A 14634-nucleotide genomic window follows, 5' to 3' on the forward strand; every position below is an offset into this window, starting at 1 on the left:
ACCAAAAGGTAGAGAATAAAAAAATCTTACACTACTTCCTCAAATATGGGGGAAGTGACTAAAAGGAAGAAAAATATAGAAATAAAAGTTATATTTAAGTACGTGGAAAAAGAATATTTCAAGAACAAATTTCTGAAGTCAGTGTTCCAAACATCACATGATTTTAATAAATTAACAGAAAAGCAAACTGTGCTTGCCATTTCAGAGAAAAAAGGAAGCAGAACTAAATCAGCAGAACTGTTTCATTCTTAATTTCTAATTGTTTTATTGTAGGTTAAATAGATCAGTTATTAAATCATTTCCAAAACCATCCCATGGGACACAATGTTTCAAAAGATATATTCTAGAACAAAAAAAAGTACCATGGTATCAAATAAGTTGAGAATGGCAAACAACTGTTAAAAACACAGATCCTGGGGCCAGACTGCCTAGATTCAAATCCCAATTCTACCGATTAGCTGAGTGCCTTTGAGCAAGTTACTTAAATAGTTGAATTTCCCCCTCTGTGAAAAATAATACTACCACCTACTTTCATCAGGTTGTTGTGAGGAATGTAAGGATGTGTATACAGCACTGAGACTAACACCCAACAGAATAAATGCTATGTTTGTTATTACAGTAATATGGTTATTAAACACAATAGGCCTCCTGACTGTAGAACTTTAGAGATACTTCAACATGCTAATGTGTATTATCACTCTCCAAAATGTTACCACGTTCTATATGAAACATCTCAAACTTATTCAATTGATTTTTTTTCATTTAGGAAGACTCTTAATGGTCTCATGGAACATACTATTACTTAAAACATAATTAAAATAGTCAGCTGAAAGGCCAGATAGATTACACTATCCCAATGGCTATTAGTAGACACAAAGCTGAAAAAAAAAGAATTCTTTTACCCCTAAGGATCAATAAGTTTTTGTACATATGTGGGACCTTTGGAGATTAAAGGCCAGGGGCCCATAGCAGTTAAGAGTAGATCAGTCAGGTAAAGAAAAGGAAATGTGTGGTTGCAGACTCTGAAACTGGAGATGGATGGGAAAGTGATGAGAAGGGGAAAAATGGAGTTGTTTTATTAATATCAAGGGAACTTGTAAGACCATGAGTATGATGTCAATAATATAGTGCTTTGCATGAATGACACCTAAAGAGTGAACCGGCTGCTGCTTTACTCCAGGAACAGTGAGTGGCAAACAATCCTCTGAATATCCATATAGATATGTTCAAACTATAGCAGAATAACTTTGGTTTCCTCTGGTCTGCATCTCTGAAATGACCTCCTGTCATCATACTGGAAAAATTGAGGCAGCTCATTGTCTCATCTACATCACTGTTCCCCACCCTGTCCTCTAGCCAATTCTCATGCTGCAGATGTGTCCATAGCAACTCACCATCACGACTCAGTAACACTTACCGTTTAAAGTCAAAAAGAGGTAAAGAAACTTTGCCCAAAGCTTCTGGCCCCTTTCTCTGCTTATTAGAATCAGGAGAACTTCCACTGCTCTGATTTAAAATTCCAAAAAGAGTAAGGTGAAGAAGACATTCTAATGGCAATTGTGATATCTGGATGGGAAAAATGATTCTATGGGGGGAAAAATGTATTAATAGAAAAAACAAATTAGATTGAATAGGAACTGTAACCCTTTAATGAGACTGACAATTAGGTATTTTATTTGACTTATCAAATAATCTTTAATCCTGAGTAACCTTTACTTAAGTAGCAAGCTGACTAACATGTACTGTAAAAATCTTAAAATAAATTTCATTAAAACTTCAAATATGTAACATTTCTTTCTTCAAAAGTTTGTTAGTGCCTTTACTCAAGACTTGTAAAATGAAACGACAGCAAACAAACACACAGCATTGGAGATTGGATTGGTGGTAACCATAGGGGAAGGGGGAAGGAGGGACGGCAAAAGGGGTGATTAAGCTCACATGTGAGAAGATGGACTATAATTAGTTTTTGGGTGGTGAACATGATGTAATCTACACAGAATTTGAAATACATTATGATGCACATCCGAAAATAAAGAAATAAATGAAAAAAAAATTTTTAAATAATAAGAAAAAAAGACTTGCAAAATGTCAATTTCTAGGCTAAATAATAGTGGTCATCTTTATTTCCTTTATGAAAAACTAGATGAATGTCCATGAGTATTTCTGATTTGGGATGTATGCGTGCACATTACATACACAAACAGATATACATGTTTACCAATACTTTATTTTTTTTTTTAAGTCTGAAAGGACATATAAGGTCAACAGTGGTAACTCTGAGGAGCCAGGAGATGGTAAGTTTTGAAAATAAAGTGACACTTTTTACCCTATATGCATTTTTGTATTATTTGATTGCTTTCACAGATGTGTTATTTTTATAACTTAAAAAATAAAAGATAGGAATCCATTTAATAAATGCAGGATAAAAAGTAAAAAGCAGGGCTGGCCACATGGCAGAGTGGTTAAATTCACGCGCTCCGCTGCGGCGGCCCAGGGTTCGGATCCTGGGCGCAGACATGGCACCGCTCCTCAGGCCACGTTGAGGCGGCGTCCCATATGCCACAACTAGAAGGGCCTGCAGCTAAGATATACAACTATGTACCAGGGGGGATTTGGGGAGGTAAAGCAGAAAAAAAAAAAAAGATTGGCCACGGTTGTTAGCTGTTAGCTCAGGTGCCAATCTTTAAAAAAAAGAAAAAAAAAAAAGTAAAGAGCTCTGCAACTGCTTATCTACCTAAATAATAAAAGCATTTCCTTAGTTTAAAAACAATATTTTAAAAATATAAACAGTGAAAAATATCACCTTATACATGGATTTAAGATAATTTTTAAAATCTGTTAACCAGAAACTAGGCTTCACATATACAGTGTTACAGAATAAATACTAAACTAAACATTGTTATGAAACATCATCTTTCTAGAATCATACGTAAATTTATATTTTTAACTTGACAATGTCTAGGAACAATTAATGGCATATTTCTGCATTTAACAATATGCAGATCTGAAAGACTATTTCAGATTTTTAAATGAGAATTTCAGTCTGTTCTATAGAATCACACCAAGAAGAGATCTCAAGATGTCAGTCAGTATTTAATGAATTTTAATGGAAAATGTAATAAAAATTAAGCTAGGATGTATACATGGGAAAAAGTAAAGAACAGGGCATACTGAAAGAATAAAAAGCCAGAAATTTCACTTACAGTTCATCCCATTTAATAAGATAGAAGAAATTCTTATAAGTGCCAACCTTCTTTGATTGAATAGGTTTAAAAAGGTCCTTTCCATTATAAGACAAGGAACATATCAAATAGTATTTTTCATAACTGAGGAAAGAAAGAGTTTAATTTGATTTTTATTTAATAATACAGATTAGTTAACTAATACAAATACATATCCTTAGGCATTCTTTCCTAAAAGTGATTACTTTCTGAAATAATCTGGTCACCATTCATTTGAATTTTTGGAAAAAACCCTGAAATTTAACTGTTGCAAATTCTACACAAACAGAAAATAGGTAGAGCAAAGGGAGTAAAGAAGGGAATATATCCCTAGGTGCCACTCTAAGGGGGCCATAACAATACCTGCTGGAGAATAGATTTCAATCTTGTGCTCTGTTTTTAGATTTTAGTAGAATGATACTGAATAATTATCCATTTCTAGGTAAATTGTAGGAAGAAAGAGTACAAACATTATCTTCCCAGGTGCCATTTTCCTTTGTTAAGCCACAGAAGTAGAGTCCATCAAGCATATTAATGGTGTATGGACTTGACTTGCACTGAGCCAGTCCTCCCAATCTACTAGGAGGCTTCCATCCATGGGGACAGATCTGTTGTATTACCTCATTAGATAAAAATGATTTAGCCCCTAATTGCCGCAAGTACAGAGCTGGTTAGATACAGTCATTCAATCTTATAGGGAAGGAGTCTTAGGTTCAATAAAATTGTATTCTACTAGTATTCTAACTTATCACTTGGCTTACATGTTAACCACTTTGTCCAGGTATACAATCTATTAATCATTCTAAGTATATTTCAAATCTAATCTCACTGGTTCACAAAGTACCCCTTGCTAACTATCTGATTGCTTTTCTCAGTCTCATTCCATTTGTCCCTCTTTACTTCAGCATTTTATTAACTTTCTTCTTATCTTAATTACCAGTGTGGTTTTCTGTACTGTCTTCTACTGAGTATTTGTTCTCCTCACTAGTGTCCCTAAGTTTGTGTGTGTATATGTGTGTATGGAGGATGTGGAGGGTATTATCCCTGTAACTATTTAAAAGAATGAAATACCTTCAGACAGCAGTAGTATCCATTAAAATGCAAGTTCCAGGAGGGCAGAGACTTTTTTGCTGCCTTGTTTACTGCTGAATCCCTAGTATGAAGAACACTGCCCACAGATGGTGCTCATGAAATACTTATTGAATGAATTAATATACAACTTTAAAGTCATTATATATTTTTTATATTTATTTATTTATTTAATCTAAAGCTCAATTTAAGAAGAATTTATGTTTGGTATCTCTTCACTAGGCTTTACCTTATTTTACAACATTAAGCTATTATCCAACTATTTCATTAAAAATATTCAATTCAGACTTTTCAGTTTACAGTAATCATTTCCAAATAAGTTGAAGTTGGTAAACTTTATAGCATTGACAAAGAATCAAAAAGGAAAAACCCATATTAAAAATGCAATAGAAGAAATACGCTCTTGCAGGCTTCAAAGCCTAGCAATCAGTAAACTACTAAAGAAGAAAAAAATGTGCCAAAGTCTAGTTCCATTACATTTTGTTTCAAATTATCCTAGTTCTAAAGGAAAGGCAGAAAAAATAGCAGTCATGAAGTGACTAATTTATTAAATTGGTATTTGTCCTTGTAAGTTTAAACTGCCATTTTTGTATGCCGTGGGAGTCACATTTTTTACTGGAACAGCTTCAAACATCTCTTTAATTTTTATGAAAACCACTAAAGTATGTAGTGATTCTTGTATCATCCATTTAAACACAAAGATAACAGTAGATGCTGACATTTTACAAGATTAGAATAGCTTCTAGGTAAAGCTATACATATTTTCTTTTAAACAGTTACTTACTTTGATACCCAGTTACTCGAAATTCCATGTGCAGCAAAAATTGTAAACTGGAGCTGTTCTGTTGTGGTCCACGCTTCCTTGATGTTCCTGTTACTTTGAGTACAGTCTGCAGGACTCCCACCAGTACTTGCATGGAGTCTGAGAAGATCATAAATTGCTGCAGTTAATTGGTCCATGCTTACTTGAACAGGATTTTCAGAATTCAGTGAGCCTAGATTTAAAGAAATTGTTAATATAATTCTCTGAAAATGCAACAATTATTGCTAAAATTTAAAGAACTTAAAGACATACCCCTAGTTGAACTCTTGCTAGTGTCTTCTCTTCCAGATAGTGAAGTCATCTGCATAAACACATACAAATTAGTCAGAAAACTGCCTATGATGTAATATAAAATGTTTACCTTTAATTTCAATATATTTAATTAAATGCTATATCAAAGACACCCTTTGTAGGGGAAATCTCCCAAAAGTGTCTGCAGAATTAATTAAACCATAAAAAAGAATGCAAAAGGAAAGTGCAGGGCCAGCCTGGTGGCACAGGAGTTAAGTTGGCACGTTCCTCTTCGGCAGCCTGAGGTTCACTGATTCAGATCCTGGGTGTGGACCTATGCACTGCTTATGGAGCCACGCTATGGCAGGCGTTCCATATATAAAGTAGAGGAAGATGGCATGGAAGTTAGCTCAGGGCCAGTCTTCCTCAGCAAAAAGAGGAAGATGGGTGGCACATTAGCTTAGGGCTAATCTTCCTCCAAAAAAAAAAAAGTGCAAAAAATTACTGCAAAATATAGAAACTCAACAAAATTTGCCTCATTAAACCAATTTAGTAATTAAGATTGGAAACCAAAAAGTGATATACTAATACAGTATTTTATTTTCCATTAGTTGCTCTAATATTAGCATGATAAGAATATCCTTAAAGAAACTAGAACTCTATTACCAGTTAGTGTCTCAAAAAAGTTCTTATAATTTTTGAAATTGAGCTCCTTTATCCAGCAAATGAATATAATGGATAAGAAGCCTCAGATAACATCAGGACCGTGATAGATGATCACTTCCAGGTGACTTCATATATATTTTCTAATTTCTAAAAACAAGGACATAATAAGAAAGAAAGAAAGAAAAGAGACCCAAATTTCTGTATACTGTATGGGTAAGCTCTCCGCGAGAATGAATAGATTGAGCTATCTCCTAGATATCCGGAGGGGCATACCATCAATATAACTTTACCTTCTTTTAAATTTATCAATTCTTGTGCTCCACCTTCTCTCATCCTTCCAACGAGAGCTATGAACATCCTTATGAACAGAGTTAAATAAATCCCCATGGAAATATCATGGGGAGAGCTTCTACTAAAGCCAACAGTATGATATCAAGAGAAGGCTTCCAATCTGGTTGCTTCTGAGGCAGTGTAAGTCACTATTACGGAGGCTTCTGGGTCTTTTCAACAGGGAGGAGGTATAGTCGAAAGTAGAACTTCCCCCATTGGCAATCATGGACATTTCCATTCAGAAAGAGAAATGGTAGCTATCATCATCCAGGCCCTTCAAGCTCGGTATCTCTCTTAAAAGTCCCAACCAACTCATTTATGCCAGAGTTCCTCTTCTACAGAGAAAAGGTTCACAGTTTGGCATCTACCTACTCAATGTCAACTCTCACAAAGCTCTTCCAAGGTAGCCCATCTCCTTTCAGGAATTCCCCACCTTACCACGTAAGTGACCAAATTAACTCAAAAGTTAAAGTCAAAGTTAAAATGATAACATTTTGTGTAGCAGAAGCAAAAATCTCCCACTTTAAGTGATAGATACTTGAGTATATATTTGAATGCAATAAAACACTAATTACTAAAAAATACTCACGTTAGCACTCTTACTCCTTGGAAGATTAACTGCTCTCTTTAGCTTCTTTACTGATTCTGTAATGGCAAGAGTTTCTACACCATCTAAAGCACTACAGATTTTTCTTACAGCTTTAATTACTTGATCTACCGCTCGGTGCTGGTTCTTTAAAAATAAAAAGTAAAATAAACATAAGTATGTGGAATTTAAAGGATCAATTTCAGAGATGAAGTCAGAAAACTGGAAATTTTAGATGTGCCTAAGAACAGATATCCTTTACTCTTTTGTGATGAAAAAGAAAAAACAAGATACCTTCTTAACGACAGTTTACTGTGAAGTAGGAAAAAGCAGGCCTGGTTAATTTTCACTTTGCCTGACACAATTATTCATATGCAAATGCCATTAATTTCCTATTAGAATCAGAAGTCAAAGCAATAAATCAAGAAACTACTCTAAATAAATTGGAGTTATCTTTTTTATTCTCATTTGGGAATAATTTCCACATTAAAAACATCAACCCTTCTCTCTCTCTTGCAAAATATGGTATCAAAAAACAAATTCTTCAGAGGCTGGTCACATATTAATAACACTAGGAAACAGTTACTAGAAGTGAGTCAACTTTCCAGCATCATTTGCATCTATACAACCAACACTTTTTAAGTTTTGTCTGATGAAAAAACTTCCTTGATGACAATCCCTCTGTACTCTTCAGCCACAGTTGATTTTACCATGATTCAAAAGTATACATGTACAAATATATTACAAAATCACTTACCGGGTGAGAATGATTTAAAAATCCTCCACTTCCCCATCATCAAAGTACATATCTCATTAAGAAACATTCTTATATAATGAATTAATTCATCAAACATTTATGCCAAACTTCTATGCCAAGTACTGCTGGAGTGGGCTGAAACTCAGTACCATACCATTCCTTAAAAATTTAAGTTTTCCCACCCCTGAGGCTTGGCTACCATAAACCAAATGTTCCCTTCACCTTCACGCCTACACGAAACCACCTCATTTTCTCAAACACCCAATTACTCTGCAGTCTTCAGGGCCTGAAGGCTGTTTTCTACTTTCCATTTTTGCTTACTTGACTTATATTTCTGCTTACTTTTACTCCCCCACCTTCATGCAAAAACCATTCCAGTTTTGAGGCTCATGCTATTCTTCTATACTATTCTCTATCATTTTTTATGTGCCAGTTATCAATTTACTGTCTATCAGTTCCAAATCCACCCTTCTTTGTTCTACTTTGTGATACTGGAGCTTGACGCTATAAACATTTCTCCTTTGCCAGCTGGCACAATGTTAGGTTTTGTCAATAAAGGACACAGAAGGGACATTCAGAGGAAACAGCAGCATGCAGACACTTCTCATCAGGGTTCCAGTCCTCCATTTTGTAATACAGCATGGGAGCCCAGTGGTCCCAAAGACAAGCTCCAGTTGCATCCTCAGGTCATGCTCTCCCAATCTGATAGCTCTGGCACATTTCTTTGCCATAGGCAAACTGTGTGTTCCTGTAATAGCTAGACCCTCTTCAAAGAGGCTGAATTTCAGCCTAGGTTTGGGGGGAGAGGCTCTATCCTAAATCCTCAAAGTTCCTTCACTATCCATTGTTCCTCAACCCAGAGTTGACAGCTGCTTTTTTGCACCCGTTACTTCTAGACCCCTTAGAGCAGGATGGCAAACTTTTTTTTAAAGGCCAGATAGTAAATGTTTTAGGCTTTGCGGGCCATACAGTCTCTGACACAATTCAACTCTGCTATTAGGGCATGAAAATAAACATGGATAATACACAAACCAAGTAGCATGGCCGTGTTCCAATAAAACATCATTTACAAAAAGAGGCAACAGGCCAGATTTGGCATGTGAAACATAATATGCCAACTCCTGCATTAGAGTCCTCTTTTACCCTTTGCAGTAATTAACCACCTTTTACTAATTAATAATTCTTTAAATTTCTCTGTTCAAATAACTACTCTAGTTTCTGTCTCCTGACTTGGCCCTCACTAACTAATCTGCCTTGCCACTGACATATGGTCATCCCTCCCACTGCATGCCATATTTTTGCTCTGGATATTTATCTGACTTCCTACCCTATTATCTTATAATAAGGCTCTCAGTTACATAAATGTCCATGACAAAAATTCACAGCATGTTCAACCTAAAAATTGTACCCTATCAGAATCTTAACTACAATATCATATTCACCACAATCTCCTTTGCTTCTAGCCCTCATACCCTTATTCTGGCCAAATCTGTTCTTTGAGTTCACAGACTTCTCTGCTTCTTCTACCAGGCAGCTGAGTATTTCTAAAGAAAATCTCACAACCCTACAGATTCAACAGTCCCCAATTTCAGCAGGAACCTGCATGCCACTTAACATTCCTTTTACTTGCTCTTGGTCAGCTCTCTTTCCCATCCCCTTAGAATATGAAGCCAAACCATTATTCCTTGCCTCAAAACCCCCTACTACCACCGTAAGTTCATTTTAGTAAAATAAATTAACATCTTATCTCTAGGAAACTAAGGCCAAGAGGAACCAAAACTTCTACAACTTCCCTATCTCCCCTAAAACCTACCTAAAAGAAATTAAAACATACATCCACACAAACTTATACATGAATGTTTACAGCTGCGTTATTCATAATAACCAAAAACCATAAACAATAAAATGTCCATTATTTGGTGACAGGATAAACAAAATGTAGTATCCATACAAGGGAAGTATTCAGCAATAAAATAGAAGACAAATTATGGATACACACTACTACTTATACACTATAACATGGAGAGAGCTTAAAAAACAGTATGGCATTTGAAAGAAATCAGATATAAAAGATTACCTAGGGTATGAGTCCATTTACTTGAAATCTCCATTAAAGGCAAGACAGGAACGAGACATCTATCATCTATCATCTATCATCTATCGAGACAGGAACGAGATCAGTAGTTGTTTGCGGCTGGGAATGGGGAACAACTGCAGAGTAGCACGTGGAAACTTTTGGGAGTGATAAAAATATCCTAAAACTGGATTGGGGTGGTAATAATACAACTCTACGCATTTACTAAAAGGATCACTGAACTGTACACATGCAGTAGGTAAATCTTATGGTATATAAATTATATCTCAATAAAGCTGTAAAAAATATGGGGAGTAAATATGATAGAGCCAGCCTTGGTGGTCTAGTAGTTAAGATTTAGTGCTCTCACTGCCACAGCCCAAGTTCACTTCCTAGTCAAGGAACCTCATGACCTGTCCATCGGCTGTCATACTGTGGTGGCTACATGTTACTGTGATGCTAAAAGCTATGCCACCAGTATTTCAGATACCAGCAGGGTCACCTATGGTGGACAGCTTTCAGCAGAGCTTCCAGACCATTATAGACTAGGAAGAAGGACCCAGCCATCCAATTTTGAAAAAACTGGCCATGAAAACCCTATGAATAGTAGCAGAGCATATGTTTCATACAGTGCCAGAAGATGAGAGGATGGTGCAAAAAGATCGAGCAGGGTTCCACTCTGCTGTACACAGGGTCGCTAGGCATCAGAATCAACTCGAACGCACTAACAACAACAAATATGAAACAGTCACCATTTTAGATAAATGGTCAGTGAAGAGCCATCTGAAAAGACATTTGAGCACAGACCTTAATGAACTAAAAGGATAAACCATGCAAATATCTTGGTTAGGGCATTAAAAGCAGAGGGGACAACAAATACAAGGGTCCCAGTTGCAGATTGACCAGAACAAAGGAAGAAGTGGGTAGGAAGTCAGATCAGAGAGGTAGTGGGTCAGAATATACAGGGCCATGAAGCTACAATTAGGGATTTGAATTTTACTGACTGAGATAATTAACAGAATTGTGAGCAAAAGACTTAGCATGATTTAACATTTTTTAAGGGATTATAAATTTTATTAATCTTTTCAAAGAAGCATCTTTTGGCTTTGATTTTCTCTTATTTTACATTTGTTTTCTGTGCTTATTTTCATTTTTTTAAGTAAACTTTTAATTTTGGAATAATTTTACATGTACAGAAATGTTGTAAAAATAGCACAGAGAGTTCCCAAATAATATTAAAGGAAACTGGGTTAAGTGACCTCTTATATAACTAGGTTATACTTGCCAAAACTAAGACATTAATACAGGTACATTATTACTAACTAAACTGTAAACTTTATTCAGATTTTACCAGTTTTTCCACTAATGTCCTTTTCCTCTTCCAGGATACAATCCAGGATACCACATTGCATTTAGTGACTTTTTTTAAAAAGATTTTATTTTTCCTGCTTCTCCCAAAGCCCCCCAGTACATAGTTGTGTACTTTTAGTTGTGAGTCCCTCCAGTTGTAGCATGTGGGATGCCACCTCAGCATGGCTTGATGAGCGGTGCCATGTCAGCGCCCAGGACTCAAACCCGCGAAAACCCTGGGCCGCCGAAGTGCAGCGCGTGAACCTAACCATTCTGCCATGGCACCAGCCCCTGGTGACTTATTTTTAAAAGATTATTTTGCTTGCCTGTGGAAGATAGACTGTAGAAGGACAGGGGTAAAAGCTGGGAGATCAGGAAAGAACTATTGGGACTACTGTAATTGATGAGGACTGTAGCTTTGGTAGTAATGAAAAATGGTCACATTCTGAATGTATTTTCAAGGTAGAGGCTGACACGAATTAGAACTGAATATGGGATGTGAAAGATCTTTTTCCTGAGAAATCAAATATGACTCCAAGGTTTTGGCCTGAGGAAATGGAAGGACAGAGTTGCCAATTATGAAGAAGGGAAAGACTGATGAATAGAAATGAAGGTAGTATAAAAAATTCAGTTTTGTGTATCTTAAATTTGAGGTGTTAGTTAATTAGATAGTCATATAAAAATGTCAAGTAATAGATATTTGAATCTGGAGTTGAGAAAAGAGGTTAAGGCTAGAGATATAAATTTCAGAGTCATCAGCATATGCAGAGTACTTAAAAATATGAGATTAAGTGAGATCAGCTAGTATGTGAATATATAGGGAGAAGAGGTCCTAGAACTGAGCCCTGGGGCATTCTAATGCTTAAAGGTCAGGAAGATAAGGAGATCACAAGGAGGAAGCCATAAGTGAGGGTGAGAATAGAGCAGACAACAGAAGGAGGAGAACCAAGAATGTGATATCCCAGAGGTCACGTGAGTGTTTCAAGAAGAAACGATCAACTGTATCAAACACTATAGAAAAGTTGAGAGAAATAAAGACTAAGAGCTTATTAGCGGAATCATGATCATGGAAGTCCCTGCTGATCTTAATAAGTGCAGCTTCAGGGAAGTGCTGAGAATGAAAGCCTGAATGGAGTGGATGCATAAGAGAACAGGAAGAGAAGAAGCGGAAGCAGTAAAAACAGATTAACTTTCAGGAGTTTTGCTGCAAGGAGAATAGAGAAGTGGAGTGGTTGCTGCAGGAGAATGTGGACCTTTTGTTTTAAGATGGGAGATATTCCCAGGACTCAGTCTTGGAACTCTTTTTTTGTCTACCTGCGATGATTTTCTTAGTGATCTCATCCAGTCTCATGGCTGCAAAATACCATTTATACTCTGATGATTCCCAAGTTTATTATCTCCAGCCTTGATCTCCTCATTAAATTCCAGATTCACATCCAACTGCCTACTCAACATCGTTATTTGGATGAATAACAGTCATTTCAAACAGAATGTCCAAAACTGAGTTGCATATCATCCCCACAAACCTCCTCCTCTCAGAGTTTTCCATATCTCACTAAAAGGCAACTCCAGATTTCCAAATACTCAGGTAGAAAATCTTGGAGTTATGCTTAACTCCTCTCTCTCTCTCATGCTTCACAACCAATCTATTGGTAAATCCTCCTAGCATTAACTTCAAAGCATATGACAGAATTCAACCCCTTCTCACCACTCCTACTGTAATCACACCTTCCTTGAACCCTCAAGTTGGGAGAAGTTCCCTTCTTTGATCTCCCAAAGAACTCCAACGCATACCTCTATAGTAGATTTACTATACTATACTGAAATTGTGTTTAAATCCCCAATCACTAGTTTTAACTTCCTGGTAGGTATGGATTAGGTCATTCACTTTCATAACTCCAGCAGCTAGCATATAGTAAGCATTCAACAAAGGCTTTCTGAATTGAACTAAAGGTTCCTCTTAGTAATAAAGCTGAATTGAAGCGAGAGTAAACATGTTGACTCAAGCGTTACGTATTAAACATTTTTACTAGTAAGTTGGTTCTTATTATAATAAAACAAGTCATCAAACATCAAGAATATAGTTTAAATAGTCCTTCTAAAATAATTAATCCAATGCCAACATTAGTATTTAAGAGACCAGAGACAAAAATTTTTAAGGCATCATGCCAAAATATGAATTAAGACTTACTTCAATTTGAAGAGCCAGTTCTACTTGGTTGTGATAGGAATCTAAAAGTTCTTCAACAGGGTGTCTGAAATAAAGAACAGTTATTGTGGCTGAAGGATACTGTATGCAAAAATGATTGTTTTATTCACCAAAATAAATGTATTCACATCCAAAAGCAAAGTTTGAAAACCTGCAATTAATGATTTAGATGCCACACCTTGTCATGACTTCTTTATAAGGTTTTTCTATTTGATGCAGATATTTGTTTAAATCCACAGGTGTTTCATCGTCTTCTGCCTAAACAAACATATACACACAAATGTTTACCAAATAATCAAAGCCATTCTTTGGTCTTCTCTTGCCAAATTAAATATGGATAAGTGTATGACAAATAATTGAAACTAAAGTGATTTTTTAGAACTGAAGCTAAAATATTGTCACAATTAAATATTATTTATAATTGACTCAGAAAAAAAAGTAAATCAATATTCTGAAAAAAATGTTTTTTAAATGAAAAACCATACATGCTTTTAAGCCTAGCCTCTGATATATATAAATAGCTACCAAAGGAAAGATCACTCCCATTCTATATACAGAGAATGGAGAGCTAAAAACACTTTTAAAGATGGCTGACAGCCAAACAAAGGTGGGGTAGGGACCAGATGAAGAGGAAATCATCTCAATTTCTGCATCATTTTTTCTAATGATAATCAAGTTTACCCCTACGTTACTCCAGTAAATGAGGTACTGGTCTCTTCTACCATATGCAAATATACTGAAGAACATCATTCCTTAAGAAACTGAAAAGAGAAGTCACTGACTCCTAAAATGTACTGAATTCTGTGAAATAGCTTCTACCCGACTCAAATAAATTCTACCTAACATAGGAGCAAAACCTAAGAAGAAAAAGTTAAGAGAAAGTAAAAATGATATTTTTCCTTCCAAAATTCTATTAAATGAAGGATAATTTTTAGAGATTAAAATTCATCTAGTGTTTATACACAGTAATAAAAAAAGGCGTAATTTCCTGCATTCTATTTTGTTTTAACCTCAAAAGAAAGTACTGTACTTTTAAAACAGAGAATTAGTTTTCATTTGGTGAAAAATAATGTATTTTTCTCAGTTTGGTGCAAAGGTGAATGTGGATCTTTCTTTCCCCCAAACTGTATTTAGTATTCAAAATCTTTCCTTCTTCTTCATTTCTCCTTGATTGACCACGATGTTTTCATTCTTGTGTAAAACTATTACAAATCAAACTTTTAATTCCTCCACTTTGATTTTCAAATATGCCTCCAGCTCTGAGTAGTATGCCACCTAAATCTCCACAATTGAAAATA

At 35.7% G+C, this 14634-nt stretch overlaps 1 protein-coding gene across 2 annotated transcripts in view; it reads right to left on the reverse strand.

Annotated features, from left to right (window-relative positions):
• PIK3C2A (phosphatidylinositol-4-phosphate 3-kinase catalytic subunit type 2 alpha) overlaps nucleotides 1-14634 on the reverse strand; it is a 91117-nt gene that overhangs the window by 32048 nt on the left and 44435 nt on the right. For both annotated transcript variants that reach the window (XM_001504950.7, XM_023646127.2), the window contains exons 7-13: nucleotides 13515-13594; nucleotides 13319-13382; nucleotides 6950-7093; nucleotides 5386-5434; nucleotides 5095-5305; nucleotides 3204-3326; nucleotides 1418-1585 (exon numbers count right to left, since the gene is read on the reverse strand). In XM_001504950.7, coding sequence (XP_001505000.2) covers nucleotides 1418-1585; nucleotides 3204-3326; nucleotides 5095-5305; nucleotides 5386-5434; nucleotides 6950-7093; nucleotides 13319-13382; nucleotides 13515-13594 — 839 coding nt within the window. The remainder of the gene's footprint in view (nucleotides 1-1417; nucleotides 1586-3203; nucleotides 3327-5094; nucleotides 5306-5385; nucleotides 5435-6949; nucleotides 7094-13318; nucleotides 13383-13514; nucleotides 13595-14634) is intronic.

This window comes from Equus caballus, chromosome 7 (assembly GCF_041296265.1).
Source record: "Equus caballus isolate H_3958 breed thoroughbred chromosome 7, TB-T2T, whole genome shotgun sequence".
NCBI lineage: Eukaryota > Metazoa > Chordata > Mammalia > Perissodactyla > Equidae > Equus > Equus caballus.